The 21,184-nt window shown below is 43.2% G+C and overlaps 1 protein-coding gene across 1 annotated transcript in view; it reads left to right on the top strand.

Moving 5' to 3' along the window:
* SPHKAP (SPHK1 interactor, AKAP domain containing) overlaps positions 1–21,184 on the top strand; it is a 1,527,314-nt gene that overhangs the window by 1,076,187 nt on the left and 429,943 nt on the right. The window contains exon 5 of the mRNA XM_086943759.1: positions 11,305–11,439. Within this exon, the coding sequence (XP_086799885.1) occupies positions 11,305–11,439 (135 nt within the window). The remainder of the gene's footprint in view (positions 1–11,304; positions 11,440–21,184) is intronic.

Below are 21,184 nucleotides of genomic sequence, written 5' to 3'. Positions count from 1 at the left end.
GCTTTGTCGGCAGGGGGCATATGGAGGGGGCATGTAGATGATTGGGGGACCTAGTAGTAACTCATCGTTCGCCCGTTGTTTGGAGGGCAATTCAGGGTAGAGCGCAGAGGGGGTCCTAACAGGACATTGGCCTGTCGACCCTGATTCTTGGTTTTGCATAGTATCTTTTATTTCTTTTATATCTTCTTCTAGTTGCTTCCCTATTTTTGCTTCTTCTCTTTTCTTTCGTTGTTCCGTTTCTTTGCGCCACATGCCGATACTGTCGAGCATAGTGGGCGTGGTTTTATTCTTCTGGAGCGCTATTTCTAATGTTTTTATTTTATTTTCGTCAAAGGAACCTATCAGTGGCCACTGACTTTCAGGGTTCTTTTTCGTATATTTATGCCATAGTTTGGTGTAAGCTATAGCGACTAGTCCATACTTAGTGAACATGTCCTTATTAGGGGTGCCCTCCAGTGGAGCTGGATGGTTCATCTCTAATAAGCGGTCCGGGCTAAACAGGCTACCAACCAGTGGGGAGAAGACAGGCATGACGGATTACAACGGGGACAAAAGTCTGCACTACCTATCTTATCACGGCGGACAAAGACTAGACAGAATATTTCTATTCTACGTTATTTGGAGGCCGTGAATACCTCAAAAGAACCAATACCGAATAATCGGCCAATCAAACTATCCAGTGGGGAGAATAAGTGGGCACGAAAAATTATCGTTACCCACTCTTTCTCTACCTGCAAAGAGAGACCTTGTTCTTCCCTGTTTGCAGACAAAGAATCTCCAGACAATAATCCACGAACGACAGTTCGGGAAACAGTGGGGGAGGAAGATAGGCACGACGGATTACAATGGGGACAAAAGTCTGTGTTACCTATCCTTCACTGCTTGCAAAGAGAGAGCCTGTTTGTTTTTCCCCGTTTGCAGACAGTGAATCTCCAGAGGGTTTCAACAAAGCGTAATACTAGTATTATCCAAACAAAAACAATTTTCCTCAATTCGTCGTGTTTACACGACCTTACCCGGACCGCATGGACGGATTCCTGTCCTCTGGATCCAGCGCCCGATCGTCCTCTCTCCTTCGTGTTGTTCGCGGCACTCCTGATGGTTCCCAGTCAGGACCGTAGATCACTCGAGAGAGGTCTGTTCAGAACTAGTGAAGGTCGGATGATCGGCTGTCAGACGAGGGTCTATCGGACACGAGCTCTTCCCGATCGTTGCAGTCGTTCACTCTGTCATCGGGACCTCTCCCACTGGATCCACGTGTCGCTGATGGGCCCCACGCTTTGGGACGCCAATTGTGGAAAAAGGTAGGGCTAGGACCTTTCTCAAGATTTGCCCGGCGCTAACCGCCCTTGTACCATTCAAGTTTACCAAACAATGAGGCAGGCGCCGGAGACCAGAAGGCAGGAAACAGAAGTTTATTCCGACGGAGCAGAACACATCAGATCAGACAACAAGGTATCGTCTCGAGGTGCTCTAACAGCCTCTTGGAGGCCTGGCCTCTTATACACTGGTTTATGGCATGTGACCTTCCTTTAATACAATCAGATCTTTGTAAAGCAAGAAAAAGACATCCCCGCAATCCTAGTGTCAATCCCACCCCCATATACCTTCACAATAGAGGTCCTCAACCTGCTGATAAGAGGAGGGGGGCCATCACGCAGCTGAGTGTTCCGTCGAGTCTTAGGGTGTGTGCGCCTGATCATATCACAGGGGGGTGGGGAGGCCTGGATCAATAGAGGGTCCTTTGAAGGAGAGCGACCTCATACAATAAAGGGCAGTAAATGATATCTCCCGGCTTAGGCAATGGCCTCGGACCTGTGTGGACAGTCGGACACGGGGTGAGGGGCCATCAATGGAGTGGTATTCATGCTGCGTGGACAATCCAGCGCAGGAGGGAGGTTTATCAACAGAGGGGCATTCATGGGAGGAGAGGAGGTGTTGGTCAGGCGCTGGCGTGACTCCCAAGGACAGGGTCATGCAGAAGGGTCATGCTCATAAGGAGGAGGAGGGAGGGGGAGCCAGGGTGCGCAGAGGATGCTTGCTGGGTCAGAGGGATGTGCTGGCGATCGATCGTGGACAGGGAGACCATGATATCTAAAATGGCTGCCGTGCACGTAGTACATAGGTGACAAGCTGGCGCAGATAATGTTCAGATCGCAAATTAAAATTCCACATGGTGAAGAACATAAATGGTCTTGTTTTTCAGAGGCTGGCCAGATGTGAAGTATCGCCAGGTGCCGCCGCTGTTGTACAGAATTTTTACTGTTACTTTAAAATAGTTCTCAAAAAGACCTAGACATCCAAAACCAACAGGCTGATTTGTAGGTACTTTGAGAGCTGTGTGGGCTGCATTAGCTCTAGACAAGATAACAGCATCGCTAGTCTCACGGCTAGCCAAAAGTCCTGCTATGCTGGCAGCTAGACATGTATTAGCTTCAGGGTTGTTAAAATCAATCAGCCATCTTTGTTTCTTACCTATGATTTTGCTGAACAGAATAGTCTTTAATGGTCTAGAAGTACCACCTCCTGCACGAAAACGGACAACTAGAGCTATGACTCTAAAGGTTCCATGAGCTATTAGCTCACTTTTGCTTTGCAAAAGCTTAGTGAGGTTCTCTAAAAAAACTACAGCATCAAAGACATCACGGGCTGCTCTAGTTGTGAATAAAGGACTATTGAGATCTTGTCCTTGAAACCTCAGCTGCAAAAAATCATTAGGTCCTGTATCCTGTAACATACGCTCTAGGAGTGTTTGTATAGCTTGATGAATAGCTATAAGGGCTTGTGTTAATGAGGCTATACGGTCAAGATTGACAAACCTAAACTCCTCATAGTGTTCTGTAGCATTAAATTTCCTGGCCTGACGACTGTACCTTCTGACGCTCTCTAAATACACAGGCTCTAAGTCTTCAGGCTGAGGGCTGTTGCTCCATGGCAATATTACAGGAAGGGACTCTTGGTGGGTCTGTCGGGATGACTGAGCTGCTAGTTTTTTAATTCTTCTTCTGACATGTATTCGCGCTTTCTTTAGGCTATTTGTTAAGCGGCGTTGAACGATGGCCCTATTAATCCATTTCTGTTTGTTCTTAACCCTTGTGTCTTGGGGTATCCTCCCACATCCTGATTGATTATGGAAAATTGTAAATTGGGGATCGATAGGATCTTTTTTACACGTCCTTATTGGTACCTGTGAGGGCTCTAAACAGCCGTTGTTCTTTTCCGACTGTTTTGTCTTCTTCACTGCGCGTAAGATTAGCTGTGTGTTATTAAGTATCTTGCAGATCGCTTTTTTATATTTTGATACATATTCAGCTTTCGGATTAAAGACCTCATTAGAAATGCTTTGGGCTATCTCAGAGTCTAGTCATAATGGTATGAGCGCTAGGTGCTTAGCTGTTGATTCTCAGGCTGTCACAACACAGCTTGCGCATATATTCACAGCGTGATTCATCTCCTCCAACACTTCGCTTATAGGCCGGCTCTTGTTTTTTGCTTTCCCATGTTTTGAGATTATAGAGCTTACCTTAGCTTTTACCTGCTTGACAGCCTTTTGCATTTCATTGGTATTGGTTAGTAAAATAGTTTTATAAACTATTGCTGAATTGTCGCTGTAGGCCAGTGTATCTACTAATGCATGGTTTACATCACTACAGGTCCTTCTTTGGATCGTTCCCTCATCACTATTAGCAGTTTTATTATTGATACTAGCGCCGGTATCTGTTAAAATTGGGTCCAGATGCAGACACCCCGGGGTATTAACACCTGTTAAGTGACTCGTGGTGCTTTGTGGCTTATCAAGATTATTGCTGCTGGGCTCTAAAGAAGCAGTATCCCAATGCGAGCAGCCTGGAGCGGATTCCTTAGGGCTATTATTGCCGCGGGGCTCTAAAGAAGCAGTATCCCAATGCGAGCAGCCTGGAGCGGATTCCTTAGGGCTATTATTGCCGCGGGGCTCTAAAGAAGCAGTATCCCAATGCGAGCAGCCTGGAGAGGAGTCCTTAGGGCTAAACGCTGATTTATAATACAACTTTTTAACCCCCTCCAAAGCTATACTATGGTCTGGACTGGGCGAGGACAATATTATTACGCTAGAGGGAGGGCTAGTGGGCTCAAATGTAGCAATGGGGGCTGTCGGCGACCATGGCTCAAAGAAATTTGAAATTTCATCATGATAATATTGGGTTTTAGTGGTCTGCGGTGAGGCGGGGCTGGGTGGTGGGACTCTATATTCCTCATAACTCCCTTTTGAGAGCAGTTCGGACGCTTCTGTGGGTGCTAATTCAGAACTCTCTGTTAATCTAGACATATCCTGAAGAATCTTTATAAGACAGGCTTGCAAAGCCTGTTCTGGGTCATTACTTTCAGCATCCTCCATGCTGATAACAGTGTCATTATTTGCTATAGGGGCCCTATTACTCTCAAGATCAGTCTGTAGATTATCAGAGACTCTGTTTGTTTCGGCCTTTTTGCCCTGTCTAGACCTCACTCCTTTAACTCTCTGTTTATGACCGGACACAGGCTGTATGGAGCTTTCTGTGGCAGGAATGTCCACGTGTCCCTGCCCATCCGCTAGAACACTAGGAATCTGTGAGAAAGAGGCAGTCCTAGACAACTGTGTAGATGATTTTCTTTTAGCTAAACCTCTGGGGTCATTTTGAATAACCGGAGTAAATGGTAGATCCAACTTTAACTTTTTCGCACATGAAGGCTTTACTTTAGATCTTTTAACATCTTCAACAGTCTCTCCAACAGGTTTACCAGAAATTTGATGCCAACTACGTTTGGATAAATGTATACCTTGGTGTATGTTGTCCCTCTGGGCCTCAGCGGGCTCAACAGCTGTTTCCTTTGCTTTATTTTGTCCCACATTTGTGATGTCCTTTAGCTGTATTGATAAATGACCACCATTGCCTGGATCTCTTCTTTCCGCAAAAGGGTTCACTGCTTCTACAGGGGTAAACAATAATATATATCAAAAACTATAATATATATATATATATATATATATATATATATATATATATATATATATATATATATATATATATATATATATATATATATATATATATATATATATATATATATATATATATATATATTAAAAACTATAAATGTAACAATAATTACAGTGGAGTTTCTTACATACACCTGTGATGGACTATTCTACGTTACACTATATCAGAGTAAAACATGCTTTTAAAAAGAAGTCACTACTGTTAAAAGCTCACCTGCTTGCCGCTTTTGTGGATGCCGATTCTTCATAGGCGACACGATTTTAAGCATAGGTGTTGGTTGCCGATCTTTTTTTTCCCCCGTAGCTGATCCGCCTTTAATGACCGGTGCTGTTTGTCGAACCCTCTTCTCAGGAGGAGGCCCCTTTTTAACAACTGTTGCTGACCTTTTCAAGGCTCTTCCTTTCACAGGGATTTCCGTGGTACACTGATTCACAGCATAGGACACAGCCCCTAAAAAAGAAAAAAATATATATATGTAAATATATATATATATATATATATATATATATATATATATATATATATATATATATATAACACGACACACACACACACACACACACACACACACCCACACACACACACACACACACACACACACACATATATATCCTGTACTCATGTACTTACCGACAATAGGCGCATTATAAGCTTGTTGCTTCTCCCGCTCCTCAGCATCCAGTTGCTGCTGAATTATGTCAAAGGATAGTAGCATATCCATGTCCTCGTCTGAAAAAGAAAAAACATATAGAAAAGACATTTACAAAAATGCAAGAAGAGTGTATTACTACTATTTCTAGAAAAGACTGGCTCTATACACCCACCTTGGGCAAAAGCAGCATTTTCCTCATCAGCCAGGGTGAGCTCTTGAAAATCCTGCGCAAGGGGGGAAAAAAAAAACATATATATATATATATATATATATATATATATATGTATACATAAATAAATAAATAAATAAATAAATAATACAATATTAAAATACTAATAAAGGTACATGTTAAAATATATCCTGATATACCTTTTAAAACTATTGGGCTTGCTGCAGCATTCACACCAGCAAAAAATGTTATTAAATGCTTGGGGGACCGCTTCGCTCTTTGAGCGGACCCCCCCTGCGTTTAATAACATATGTTGCTGGGGCTTATAGGCTCAGGGTATTTTTGGCTGGGACTTATAGGATCATGTATTTTTGGTTGCTCACAATTTTTAGTACCTCAAGTATTTTGTTTGCTCACAATTGTCACTTTCCTCTTGTAAGTAACGTATGCTCTTGTAATCTGCTCTTTTGTAATGTTTCTCATTATGTTTCTTTTCTGTTCCTAATGTGCAGCGCTCTGACGCCTTCGGGTAAAGTCCGCGCTATATAAAAATGCATAAATAATAAAAAAAATAAAAAAAGGGTGCCCTCTGCGCATACAGCGCCGCCATGATAGGGGCGGAAGCCGCACTTAAAGCACTTCCGCCCCCATCATGACGTTGGGGCCAGCGGGCGGGGCTCAGAGCGATTTGAAGACGCTCTGAGCCTCGCGCTCATTTTCACCGCTGTGGCCCGCTGTGGACAGCCGCCATCCACCGCGCTCTCCCTGCCGTTGGGGGTCTGGGGCGCCAGCGTCAGCAACAGCACGATGGAGGTACGAGCGGCGGCGGAGGCCTTAAGGGGCAGCCTCCGCCTCCCCTTACCCGGCAAAATTTACTTTTAAAAAGAAAAGGACCACGTCTGGCCAGCAGCATGGCTGGCCATGTGGCGGCGGATCGCGGGGCTCAGAGCGATTTGCAGATGCTCTGAGCCTCGCGCTCATTGTCACCGTTGCGCTCGCTGTGGGCAGCCGCCATCCGCCGATCTCTCCCTGTTGGAGGGGATAGGGACGCCAGCGCCAGCCACAGCGCATAGGAGGCACGAGAGGCGGCGGAGGCCTTAAGGGGCAGCCTCCGCCGCCCCTGTCACGGCGACATTTATTTTTTGAAAGAAAAGGCTCCCCGTCTGCCCAGCAGCATGGCTGGCCATGTGGTGGCGGTTCGCGGGGCTCAGAGCGAATTGCAGACGCTCTGAGCTTCGCTCTCATTTCCAACTGCCCCCATAGCCTGGCAGATGTCTCGGGGCAGGGCTGAGGCCACATGGTAGACTCGGATGGTCCCAGCCCCTCTGACATGCCGCCGATTTAAAAAAAAAAAAAGAATTAGGGTATGTCGCTAGGATCCGCCAGCCCATAGCCCCAGAGTATTGTTAAGGACCCCACCCTGGGGGGCTGCTACACAGCGCATAGACCCTGAGCACTTGAGGTGTTCCGGAGGGGTCAGGAGCAGCCTCGGTAGTCGAGCCCCACCCTAAAGGCTTATATTTTTTAATAACAACACACCCCTACTCTACGCCATCAATAGTCTTGCCTCAAATTACCTCTACTAACACAAGCCTTAAAGGATCCCTTTTACCAGGCCATGCATCAAGTACAAGAGTACAGATCCTGAAGACAATCTACATTTAAGGTAAGTGTAACAGTCACTGCTTTTAAAAATGTTTTCCCTCCTTAAACTGCTAAGCCTCTCTGACATAGTAATATGCTGCCATTTGTGTATAGTTTTTTCACATTTTATTCCTGGTCTAGAGTTAAGTAATGCATAAGATAGTTTATACACTGTAATAAATATACATAACTACTTACATTAAGTATAGAGCTGGTATTATCAGCAGAACTTCTGCCAGGGTGTGCCATGTTCTCCTCGGGAATCTTCTGTCGCTGCTTGTTCACTCGCCAAATGCTGGTAGGTGGTCCAAAAGACTTGTCAGGGTGCCAGTGTGCGTCTTAAGTTGGGTCCTCATTTTTATACCTGCTAGGATCTGATAAAAGCCCAGGCGGGTCGTCCTCCGTACTGGCGGGAACATGTAGCAGAAAGTTTGCATGTATGAGTAGCCTTTGAAAAGCTTTACCCTAGTATCTGTTGCACTCTGATGATAGGTCCTATTTTAAGTGTCTAAAAATGGTTGAGAGATAGTTTAGGTAATACCCTTCAATTTTTTCTCTGCCCCCATTCAATGTAATAGTAAGCGTTTTTAAAATGTCATGTTTTCACTAACCGGGCTTCTATGAGGCCCATGTGAATATTTCGCGCCACACATTCACTGTTGAACTGTGCTTATCAGGCCATGCCAGCTGCCGCCCAACGCAGAAGTCTCTCCGTGTCTTTAAGCGCGAAAAAAAAACTTACATTTTCCATCGTTTTGCCGCCTTTCTGGTTTGGGGATCAGCCTGTGTTACTGTTATAAAAAATATACCTAGCCATATTGTTGAAGAATGTGCCTGTTGTACAAGAATACCATATTTATCAGGCCGGCCACACACACTCATAGGTGGAGCAGGGCCTCCGCTGCATAACACAAGATTTTAGTTTTATTTTTAGTCATTTGCGTCCTGTGCTTCAGGGACCTTCATATAGGCTGTGCATTATGTTGCACCAGGGACCTGTCAGTCTAGGTTTGTGACCGCACATCACACTGTTAAAAGAAACAGGCATTACCCTGTTTCACAGCCCCCCAGCCACCCCTTACATACTGACCCATATTAATATACTCCAACACATTACGCCCCCTTAGAAAGAAAACACAATACACAAAATTGTCATCCCTATGTATTTTATTTTGCCTTATCATTCTACATCAGTGATTTTAAAAACGTTTCTTTTATTATTATCTTTTAGTAATTGTCACTCACATTGTGCATTTCAACTTTGGCTGTGCATTATGTTACACCGGACTGAGTGTTACAGAACACTGCCTGGACATATTGTCAAGCCCCTGCTGCTGCTTTACAAGCTGACCATGTTTATCACCCCAAATACATTACCATATATGTAAAAGAAATGACAAATGCATAACACTTGTTTTTATTTTCATAAACGCTGTCATTTTCGACCTGAGACTTTTTTTAAATTAGGCGGCAAAATTAAAAGAAACAGGCATTACCCTGTTTCACAGCCCTCAGCCATCCCTTACATACTGACCCATATTAATATACTCCAACACATTACGCACCCTTAGAAAGAAAACACAATACACAAAATTGTCATCCCTATGTATTTTATTTTGCCTTATCATTCTACATCAGTGATTTTAAAAACGTTTCTTTTATTTTCTTTTAGTAAATGTCACTCACATTGTGCATTTCAACTTTGGCTGTGCCTTATGTTACACAGGACTGAGTGTTACAGAACACTGCCTGGACATATTGTCAAGCCCCTGCTGCTGCTTTACAAGCTCACCATGTTTATCACCCCAAATACATTACCATATATGTAAAAGAAATGACAAATGCATAACACATGTTTTTATTTTCATAAACGCTGTCATTTTCGACCAGAGACTTTTTGAAATTAGGCGGCAAAATTACCACCCTCCTCTTTTAGGACCCTGGGCTTTCCGGGCCCCTGATGCCTATGGCACACCACCACTCAGCAACTCCAAAGGCCACAGGCACGCCTCCTGGGGGCTGGCCTGTTGCCCCAAAAACACCCTGCAACACTCTAGGGCTCCCATTCCGCAGATGGACCACGACACAGCTCAAGCAACATCCGCCTGCAGCCTCTACTAGTCTGTGGACATGCCCAGACATGCCCATGCTTGCACAGGCATGTCCCTGCTGCCCCAACAAACACGGCGCCCCAGGTAAGTCTCTGCTCAGCCACCCCATAACCCTAAACACCCCTGTAGGCCCTATTGGATGCCTTGGCGCTAACCCTAGCCACCTCACATCAGACCTCTACTACAGCCCTTACACACAGCCATTAATTCACATGTGAAGGACACTCACTGCCTACACCTGCCCCCTCTTTCACCACAGGCCATCTGGGGGGCGTCCTCAGGCCCTGGCCTTCCGGCCCTGACCTTCCACCCCAGGAAATCCGGCCGGGGGCTTCCGGTCATGGCCTTCCAACCCCAGACTTCCTGCCAGGGGCTTCCGGGGGAGGGATATCCGGGGGAGGGACATCTGGGGCGGGATATCCGGCTCCTACGTCACTTCCGCGGGGCGTTCCCACCTGTCAAAAAATGAATGGTGATGAAAGCTATCATTCCCTTACTACTAATGCACCATAAGCCCACAGCCCTATCTCACCTAATAAAAGAACACCAGGCCTATATTATCAAAATTGTGCACTTCGCTTTAAAACAAACGATAGACAACTGTCTTCACAGTTGTTTTTAGGTCTGATCTGGAAGCATCTGAAGTACTCACCAGCCGCATGAAATGAAACAATTGATAAATAAAAAATATATACATACAAAGAGGGGCTTTCGGTCGACCCTATTCATCCACCGGCCTGTTCAACTCTCATTCACCTTTTGCATCTTCCAACTACAGCGCACTGCACGAGGTAATGTGTCAGCCTACTTCTGCAACTGCCTGTCTTGTACTGTGAATGATGGCATTTTAAGCTTTATCACGTGTGCACATCCACCTGAAAGAAGTGCAGTTTTGTGACTGTGCTTGTCTAATGCTTTACTTTCCCAATAATTTTTGTTTTTGTTCGGTAATCCTTTTTTATTATTTTATTAATCATCCTTGCCATCAGGTTTCAGAAAGTTAAAGCATTTTCACCTTTTCTCCATATCAATAACAATCAGATTTTCCTGTGATGCTCATTAAAACTTAAAAGGGTTTCTGTCAATACTTACCTGCAATGAGACACCCACACTAACCTAATAAAATGATATGCAATTATTTTTTAAATGGTGTTGCAAGCATATGGCATCAGATTTAGGGAGCTGCATGTTTTAATGTTGCTTTTCTACTCTGTGGCATTTGCTTTCAATTAAAAACGCTCACAAAAATGTGCCATCGTACCAACTTGCCAAGGCCAAACTTACTGGCTTTGCCAACGCTTATTTCGCAGCTGTCATTAAAACCTGTACCCATCCTTGCAAAAAACGCGTATTTCACAACTGTCATTAAAACCTGTACCCATCCTTGCCAGCAATTCCTTGTAATGAAGTAGTTGACATATAATAACGTTTTCATGTGGTGATAAATGAGAAATGTACGGATTTTTTTCTCTGAATAAAACATCCCTGACCTACCTCCTTTTTTCCTCCCCTCCCTCAAAAATGTAGGACATGGAGCCTTGAAATGGCCGTTGAGTAAGGTCGGCCATCTTGTACAGGTCGAATGACTAATGTTTCAAGGTCAACAATCGTTTGCTTTGAAGTTGTTCATTAAAGACCAAGGGCTTGCTCTGAAGTCAGGACATTAGTGCGTTGCTGTCTCAAACGTACTGTGCTTGTTTCATCCTGCAGAAACTGACCAGTGTCTCTCCGGATCTCCCGAAGCTTATCAGCTGCTTAAATGTACAACAGCCGAAAGAAAATGAAATAGTCTTGCTGAGCGGATTAACTTCGAGAAACCTCCATGCTGGCTTTGAAGTCCCCCAGGTAGGAAATATACATTAATCCTTGAGAATGCGGATAACATGGAAAGGCACTGATTGTAAGTACTTATTGTAGACAGCAATGACAACAGCGTTGTCGTAAACAGAATTATAGCTCAATCAAGAAAGGAAAACGTGCTCAAAATAGGCCTGCTATCATCAGATTACTGCGACAGAACATAATTGAAGCAAATAATGACAAAATATTATCGAAATGCACGCATCATACGAAAACAAAATTGTTTGCTTCACTTTAAAAACATTGCTGCTCTTGCTTGGCCTTATTATTAAAACTATTTGCTTCTAGATTACATGCATGAAAAGAACATTTTTACCTAATGAAAAAACTCCTCTTAAATTCTCAAAATTTGGGTTAGGATTTATAAAGGATTAACAGCCTGATTCATCAAAGACCCGTTTTGCGAGTCTTTAATAGCGATTCATAAGGAATCGCTATTACAGACTCGCAAAACGGGATTCATGTAGGAATCGCAAAAAAAATGTGATTCCTACACATTCCTTAATTGCGATTAGCAAATTGCTAATCACAAATAAAGAATAACTCCCCATTCATTCCTATGGGCCAAAAGGCCCATAGGAATGAATGGGGAGTATTCCTTATTTGCGATTAGCAATTTGCTAATCGCAAATAAGATAGCGATTTAAAGGGTGCTAGGGGTGTCCAAAGGACACCCTGTAGCACCCCTGAAACGAAATCTACATTGTTGTCGCGCACACACATGTCCAAAGGACATGTGTGTGTGCAACATGCAACTTAGAAAAATGCTTTTAAAAGCATTTTTCTAAGTTTTCGCTATTTACCACGAGGTTTGACCTCGCGGTAAATAGCGGCCCGATATTGCGATTTCGCAATTAGAAAATGGATGATGAATTGCATTTAAGGAATCTCAAATAGAGATTCCTTAAATGTAATTCCTCGCAAATTTACGAAATCGCTATTACCGATTTTTGCATTTGGGATGATGAATCCCAAATACAAACATTGCGTTAGCAAAAGGCTAGATTCTGAGAATCTGGCCCTTTGCGAGCGCAATTCACCTTCATGAATCTGGCTGTTAGGGGGCATATGTATCAAGCCCTTTTCCTGTTCGCAAACGGGCCGATTCTCAGAATCGTCCCGTTTGCGAACGGGAAAAGGCCTTTTGGGCAGATCATCTCAAAAGGGCATCGTAAGTTAGAGAATTGTAAAATTTGTGACTCTATTTTGCGATTACATTTAAGGAATCGCACCCAAGTTGTGCAAATTTGGCATAGGAAATCGGAAATTACCACCAACTGACAGTCGGTGGTATTTTGCAAATTCTTTGAAAAAAGCTATTTTTTGCTTTTTTCAAAGTGCCATGTGCCACACATACATGCCCTTAAGGCATGTATGTGCGCCACATGTGCACATATACATATTTCAGCGGAGCAACAGGGTGTCCTTTAGACACCCTGGCACCCTTGAAATTGCATCCTCAATTTGCGATTCTCTAATTGCGAATCGCAAATTGAGAATGTCTTCCCATTCATTCCTATGGGCCTCCTAGCCCATAGGAATGAATGAGAAGGTATAACTTCGCAATTTGCTAATCGCAATTAAGGAATACCAAGAAATCGCAAAATATTTGCGAATTTTTTATTACATCCCGTTTTGCGATTCTCAAATAGCGATTCTCTAAAAATCGCTATTTGAGAATCGCAATAACGGTATTTGATACATATGCACCTTACTGACTGAAAATGTCCACTTCAGTAAATCTACTCACCTAGGCAGAGGTTCCAGGCATGCGCCTGTGAGTTTGTTGACACCAACAAACACACCTGTCTGTGGCTCAGATTCACACAACGCAGCACAGCAACCAAAGATGCAGCGCTGTGTTGCATGAGGAGGAGAGAGCAGGAAAGTGCTGTATCTAATAAGGTATGCACTGTAAATGTCTCTCTCCTAGCGTTCATGCAAAATTCGCTATCCAACGCCACACACACACCTTTAAACCATAGTGCAAGGGTGTCTGTGTGAGTCTAGCATAGATTTGATACGGCAAGGAAACCCTTCCAGTACAAAATAATATGCCTAGACAAACTTTAAAACTTTTCCCACTTCAGATGTATGCTGTACAGGGCAGCACACATGCAAAGTCATAACATTTTAAGAAAAAAAAGTATTTCTCCTTTTCACACCTGCCTCAAAGAGGTGTTATTTATATGTGCAAAATTCTGCCTATTATTGTTAGTAGATAGAGTTGGATCACAAACCAAGGGCGGTTGCATGGGAACACCAATGTACCACCTACTGAGTGCCACCCCTGTCACAAAGTAATACACAGCAGTGCAAATCGCTACTTTGTGTTACTTTCAGGAAACTTTCCAGCGCAAAACACGTTTTGCACTGGAAAGTTAATAAAAAATATATATATATTTTATACCAGTTTGTGCCGCAAACCCGGCACAAAATGTTGGCAATCTGTCACTGTTGGTGATTGCAAATGCCACTCCAATCTCTGCTAACCCTTAAAAAGGTCAGAGATTTACTCCTGCAAATGGCTGGAGTAAGTCCTTAGAACGGGATGGAAGCACTCCCAAAATTGGTGCTTTGCCTGCCTTAGGGGAAAGGGTTTCACCACAGTGAAAACATTCCATGTGCAGCAAAAATAAAATGTGCATCTATATTTCCTTGTTTTTAACTCATGAACCTATATTTTAATTTGATTGCAATTTGCAAAGGTTTTACAGAAGTAGATCTGCAAACCTGCTTTCAGCTACTTCTGGAAACTGTTGTAAATTCCAGAAAGTGTAAATCTGCATCATGTGAGTTTTTAGACCAGTTGATGTAGATTTACAAAGTACTTTAAGAAGCGAACTTCTGTGCTATAAATAATGTTCTTCTGAATGGATTGCAGAGATTAGAGGTGTTAATTTAAGAAGTGTTTTTAATAAGCTACATGTAGGTTTTTTTGTCAGTAAATCAAGCTCCTTTCTGCCTCGAGCAAAATAAAACGTATTTTATATTGAACATATGTTAATTTCATCTGACTGTTTTGAACATTCTTAGTGGGCTCTTGGCTTTTCCTTTTAGATGAGCCATGGCTCTGGAATGGGAAACTCAAATCAAGTTTATTAACGGAATCGACAGGTCAACAATAAAACCTGGGCTTGCTTGTCATTATAAGGGATGATTTTGCTCCCTTTTTTTGTTGTAATTTAGCATCCTCCTCATTAGAAATTTTGCTTTCTTGGTGTCCTTTTGAAAGCCCTTCAATTTTCAGAGACTGACTCGCAGCAAGAGTTAATCTGTGGGAATGGTTAGACAAGTTGATAAGACTTCTTTTGATAAGCTTTGGTAGTTTCTCCGTGACTTTTTTTGGCCCCATCAAAAGTATCAGATTCAGAGATGACCCTCAAAAGTAGCCACCCATGCTGTTAGTTAGTTAGTTAGGTAAACAGATAGTGTTTGAAACTGTGTTTCAATATGGTTAACTGTTGTTGGGGCCCATTCTCCTCTGTGTTTGGACTATGGAGAGAGAACTAGAAAGGACAGACTTTCACAGGATGGTGCTACATCGGGTAAGAATGCAAATAGATCCCTGCTGATGGAATCCTACTTTCTCCCAAGAAAGAGCATGAGGATAGAGAAACATGCACCCAATGGAGCAACAGGTGGGCAAGTCATGATCCCTTGAGGGTGAAGAAGATGACATTGATGTCTTCTTTCAAGAACCCACAAGAGATCCTGACAATTTGGCACATTTATGTAGGGGAAGGGAGGGCGGGAAGAAGTCTAATCACAGGGTGTGTAGGATATTCTCTCCCTAAATTAATCCTCAAAACATAAGTATCCTATAGCCCTACCATGCGCATAAAGGTTAATCAGTTATATCAGGAAAACGTATTGGTTTGTTTTTAAGACCATCACTCACTCCCTCAACACTAGGATGGATTCGACCATTTTCCAGGGCCCACTAAGGATATTACTCAACCCCCGTCAGGTAACATCCTTAAGTGGTTCCTTGAAAATGGTGGCGCCCATCCTGATTTTTAGGTACCAGTATGAGACACAAAGATGAAGCATGCTATTAATGAAGTGGGTGAGGGTCTTAAAAACAAACCAACAAGGGTTCCTGACATAACTGCTTAACCTTTAGGCTCCTTCAAGAACCCCCACAGAAAGGTGAATTCCATAGTAACCAAGATAACTTTGGTTGAAAATAGATTCAGAACAATAACAATAAGAGTCACCGGAATGGTGTGCGCTAATGACGCCGTGGGGAAGTAAAAGGGTGGCAAGGAAAGCCTTCACAGCCACCAATAGTAGAGCAGTGCTTCTATCTCCAATTTACAGAAATGTGCAATTGCCTTCATCAATGGCGCTGTGGACAGACAGGAGATGATAGAAAATTATGGAAGAGTAGCAATCATCCAGATGATTAGATGGCTCGATACAATGGATACACTTCCCCTGCAGGAGACCATCAACACTTTTCTGAGAAGTGATAACCTTAATGGGAGAGCTTCAATCTAACATTCTGAGACAGGTTTTGTGTTTAGCCACAAAAATCAATAGAGGTGGTGGTAACAAAGAGGTGACTGTGCAGCTCACTTAGCATTACAAACCCCACCAAGATTTCATTTTAAGGTCCGCACTGGAAGAAGAAGTATGATATATTTGGATTGAGATTACTCTTCCATTTGAAATTGAGGACTTAGGAAAAAGTTTGTCATTTAGGGGGTCATTATGATTGCGGTTTTTCCGCATCCTCGGGGCCAGCGGAAGCCACCGCCAGCCCGAGGATGCGGAAAAACCGCAGCGGACAGACCAAAGACCCACCGCCACATTAGGATGGCTGGTGGGTCCTGGTTTCCGTCCGCAGCTTTTCCACCACGGTCGGCTTACAACCGCGGCGGAAAAGCTCTAATATGGTGACGGTGTCTTCCAGACACCGTCCACCATATTAGGATGGCCTGTAAATCATGCTTTTCCGCGGCGGGTTTTCTGCCGTGGAAAAGCATACGGAACTTCACTGCGGGGGCCCGTTGCGGGCCCCCTAGGTGAAGGGGGGTGGGGGGTGCACATGGGGGGTACCTATGGTACCCCCCTGCATTTGCATGCAGAAAGCGGCAGGCACCGCGCGGTGCCTGCCTCTTACTGCATGCAAATGCAATGCGTGCATTTTTAACATTGCAGCGGGTGCAGCTTGAAGCTCCACCCGCCGCAATGTTAAAAATAGAGGATGTGACCGCAACCCTTGCGGTCACATCCTAATTGCACAGGAGGGAACTCCGCATGCCATGCGGAGGTTCCCTCCTGCTCTGGGGTCGCGGACGGACACAAGTCCGTCCGCGATCCTAATCGACCCCTTAGTGTGCAGTACCAACCCTTCCAAATAAGGAGGCTGGAGATAAGTCCTTGATGCTTAGTCGGTAGAAATGGCCTTGGCTTTACGCAATAATACCTGCTCCCATTTTGTTTGATGGTGTAGTATGTTATATCTGACTCTGCTTCATTTTTCTTGAGCAATTTTGTTATTTTATATGCCTGATCCCGTGATCTTTCACCGATCCTACTTACCTTCGAGGGATTTGTAATGTTGAAAGTGTTCTACTTTTGTTATTGAAAATCTTCTAGTTTTGCATTTCTAACTTTTTGATATCACGACCTATTTTGACAAGAGATTGAGAAATGGTGTGTGGTCTACTTCTAGAAAATATTTATGCTCTTGATATTAATTTGCAACATCATGTTTATCCTTTAGACAAAACCTGAGTGAATCTACGAATCTAAGTTGTACTCCTAACTTTGCTAAGCCTTTTTTCATTTTGTAATACCCAGTACTCCCCACAAGTACACTGGACAATGGCAACCTCTACCTATTTTAATGCCTATAGGTAGTAGGCGTTTTTTCACAACTGAGTGTTGCAAGTCAGTACTCAGATACTAAAGTCGTAACATGGGATCCAAGCACATGCTTCACTATCTGTCACCACAGAGAGGTAAAAGATACCCACATCCATTTACATATATTTGTATATATATATATATATATATCCTTCGGTTTTAGCCCAGATTAGAACGTCGGCGCACATTCTATAGGGGCGGTGTGTGTTCTCTCCGGCAGGGCCACACCGGTCACAATTTCTTACAAAAGACCGCCAAATACGATACACATGAGACAGCACTCACTCAGGATTTTCTTGTGAAGATTTTTATTGCAAAAAGGCAATTGACATGCCCTAAGCGTTTCGGTCCAGTCACTCGGACTTGGATCACGGGATAAGGTTTCACAGAAACTTGGGCATCTTTTATTTCTATTACCAAAGTAATTTCCTGTTTGTGAAGAATATTGCATGATGGTATATGCAATTTGACACTTATAAAGGGCACAGTGCTATCTACAATTCTTGTAAAGTGCAGGTAGTGCAAATTGTGCCACCTCGGCTATGAATCCGGTGACACCTTCAGTTAGGAGCTGCCCGGATCTGTGGAGCTGTGACTCGGTTAGCATCAAAACCAATGAAACTTCTGTTAAGTAGGGAGAAATACATTCTTACTCTAGCCACGGGTCCGTGACCCAGAGAATAACACTTGAGGGCTAAAGGCTCAATCTCACGTAGGTCAGCAGAAAGGACCAAGTCATGTCCAGGTGGGTCTGGTCAGTTGGGATAGGCATGGAAGGGTTTGGGAACTTGCTATATTCATGTAGTTCACATAGAAGATCAGTCAACTGACTCTTGGGGTCACTTCTTGGGGACCTGCATTCAAGGCAAGTAGGCCTAGTCTTCTTTCCGGTCACAGAAAATAAGGCAGCCCTTCGTCTGAGTTTTCACAAATTCAGGAGTGTTCTCTTTTCAGGTTTGGGCTGTCACTTTTACGTCCTGTGCCAGCCTGTGGGTGAGGGACACCCCATTGTCCAAATTTAAAACTGGTTTTGATTGTTTCCTTCCTTTCCCCCAGGCTTGGGTCAAACCTGCTGGTGAAACAAAGGCGGAAGCAGGTCTGGTGTCATGTTCATCTGTGTGGGTCAGGGCAGTCCCCTTTGAAATGTATTCAAGGCAGGCGCAGAGCTCCTCCCAACCATCCATCAGAAAATCTCACAACTCTCCACACCTAGGCCCTTTGTCCAGTGTCTGGGAGGAATACACATCACACCTCAGGAGAGTCACAAACAGTCAGAAGGCCTTGGATACTGGCAAAAAGGCACAGTGGCATTTTCAGTACAGTAATTGAAAACTGTTAGGCTGGAATTTAATTTCCTGTTACAAAGAGTTATAATATAATCCAGCGCTTTTCAATGGGAGAGACATCATTTCTGCTGTGAAAAATTACCTTTGAGGATTTTCACTGTCAGGAAATGTAAAACTTAGGTACACATGTCCTACTTTTTAAATACCATGCATCCCGCTCTAAGGCTATTTAGGGCCTATCCTAGGGATGAGTTATCAGTATTAAAAAAGGTAGGTTTAGACCTGGCAAAAGGTTTATTGTGGCAGGTCGAAGTGGCAGTTTTTAATTGCACTACGGGCTGCAATGACAGACCTTAGAAATGTTTTAAATTGCTACTTTAGTGGGTGGCACTATGGGTGGCACTATGAGTGCTGAATCCCACTAGTAGCATTTAATTTACAGACCCTGAATGCATGCTTTACCATGTAATAGGGACTTATAAGTAAATTCAATTTAGATGTATATCTATTTTATCACATTTGGAAGGGAAAGCACAAGCACTTCACCACAGTTAGCAAGGGTGAAGTGCAAATAGTCTTAATATGAACAATAACGGCTTATGTTATGCAGCTGCTGAATAGAAACATCATCAGATCCTGTGCAGAGAGTCAAAGACTGCCGCAGGGTTGTGCTGCACTAAACTCGCATCAAAGTCAGAAGGTAAAATCCTGCGGGACGAACCTGGTCCTGTACCTGGACCGTGCTCCCATTGTGGTTGGCCTGTACTTGTGACTTTTTCCAAGACTGGTGAGACCATATCCACAGTCAGCTCTTTGCGTCTTTTGACACTATTTTTAATGTTGAACTTTAAAAATTAATAACTTCACTTCTACTGATTGAATTTTTGCTGCTTTGCCATCATTTAATTTATTACCTTTTACCCTAGTTTTCTAATTGACTTCATGAGTTTTCTTGTGTTGTGTTCCCACTTTATAACTTTTCGAATGCTGCATGTATATTTCACCCATTGCCTCTAAGTTAAGTCTGACCACTTTTGTGCCAAGCTACCAGAGGATTAAACACAAGCTCATTTAGTGACTTTTGTGGTTCACCCTTACAAGGATTGTGATGATTATTTGAAGTGGATCCTCACCCGTTCAACCAACAATCCAAATTCACTTAAACCATAGGTCAAAGTGATTTTATAATTTTGTATGGCAATACGATCTAACATTTCTCTATATATTAACTAAAAGAAAATAAGGTTGGAGTATCATTATAGTTAGGCGTTGAAATGGGTTGCAAACTAACATTTAAAAAACAAAGAAACACTGAAATTCACTGTTTATAGTTCAATGAGCTAACTTGTGCCCCTCTATGCACTGCTTCACAAATTCCATCACTCACAACATGATAAATTACATAATTGATGACATCACTGATGACAGCTCAAATACCATCAGTGATGACACATGGCCCTTTGGGTGTGACTATCCTGTCCCCATATAGGCTTTTTCCAGAACAATGTTCAAAACTCCCAGACCAAATCCCCAAACTCTGTAATTGTGGACCCAGTACTTTGTAGCTGTGGCCATCCAGTCAGAGTACTTGGTACCATGCAACCATTCCTTGTCCCAAAGGTACTGAAAAGGCCCAAGGGAGAAAAAGCTTTTTGGGCCAATCTGAAGGCCCAATATTTTAAAATGACATTTCAGAGAAACTCAAGCTGGGCTAATCAACCGGATATACCTAACTTTTCAATCCCTTCATAATCATAGAGCACCTCCTTGAATGCACATTTCTTGAAAACGGCTGAACAGATTTAAACCAAATTAGAAAAAGCATGCTTTCTGCGTAAAGTTCTAATTTTCTGCTAAATTTGATGTAATTCTGTTCAGCTGTTTTTTCTGTGGGTGTGACTAAATATTTCCCCTTTTTTTCTTGGTCAATTCTTGTCAGATCAATTCGAAAAAAGGGGGGGCCCCAAAACGCTTTTCCCCCATATTATGGTTATGAGGATTTTTCATTTTTTTAACATGACTACAGCCCGAATCACTAAACGGAATTACACCAGATTTGGCAGAAAACTAGATGTTGGTCCATAAAGCATGATTTGGTGCAAATCAGTTCAGTAGTTTTGGAGATAATCAAGTAAAAATAATATAGATACCTGGGAGCCTAAAATCCTACTGAAACCCTACTGAAATGTGATTGGCTGCCAACACTTCAACCATAAAGTGTTGGCAGCCATATTGGGACTCGGTTGAACTGAGTCCCACAAAAAAAATTAAAAAGAAGATTAAGGAGCAAGGTAGAAACACCCTGAACCCCTAGGCCTCTTGGGGGCATCCCACTGGGACCCCGCAGGCCAAAAAAAAGCACTTTTTTATAATATCTGCTTATCGACACAAAATATTTACAAAAATACAAAGTGAGGGCTCCTGCGCTTTGTTCTTTATCTGCCCCTGGATGGGCTAGGTCCCAGGGGCATTTTTCAAAAAAGGAGGGGGCACCCAGGCCCCCTTTCTGGGGCGTATTATGCCCCAAGAACCACCACCACCCAGGGCTTCTTTAATTATGAATGCAG

The sequence above is a fragment of the Lissotriton vulgaris genome, chromosome 11 (assembly GCF_964263255.1).
Source record: "Lissotriton vulgaris chromosome 11, aLisVul1.2, whole genome shotgun sequence".
NCBI lineage: Eukaryota > Metazoa > Chordata > Amphibia > Caudata > Salamandridae > Lissotriton > Lissotriton vulgaris.
This window is presented reverse-complemented; position numbering and strand designations above follow the sequence as displayed.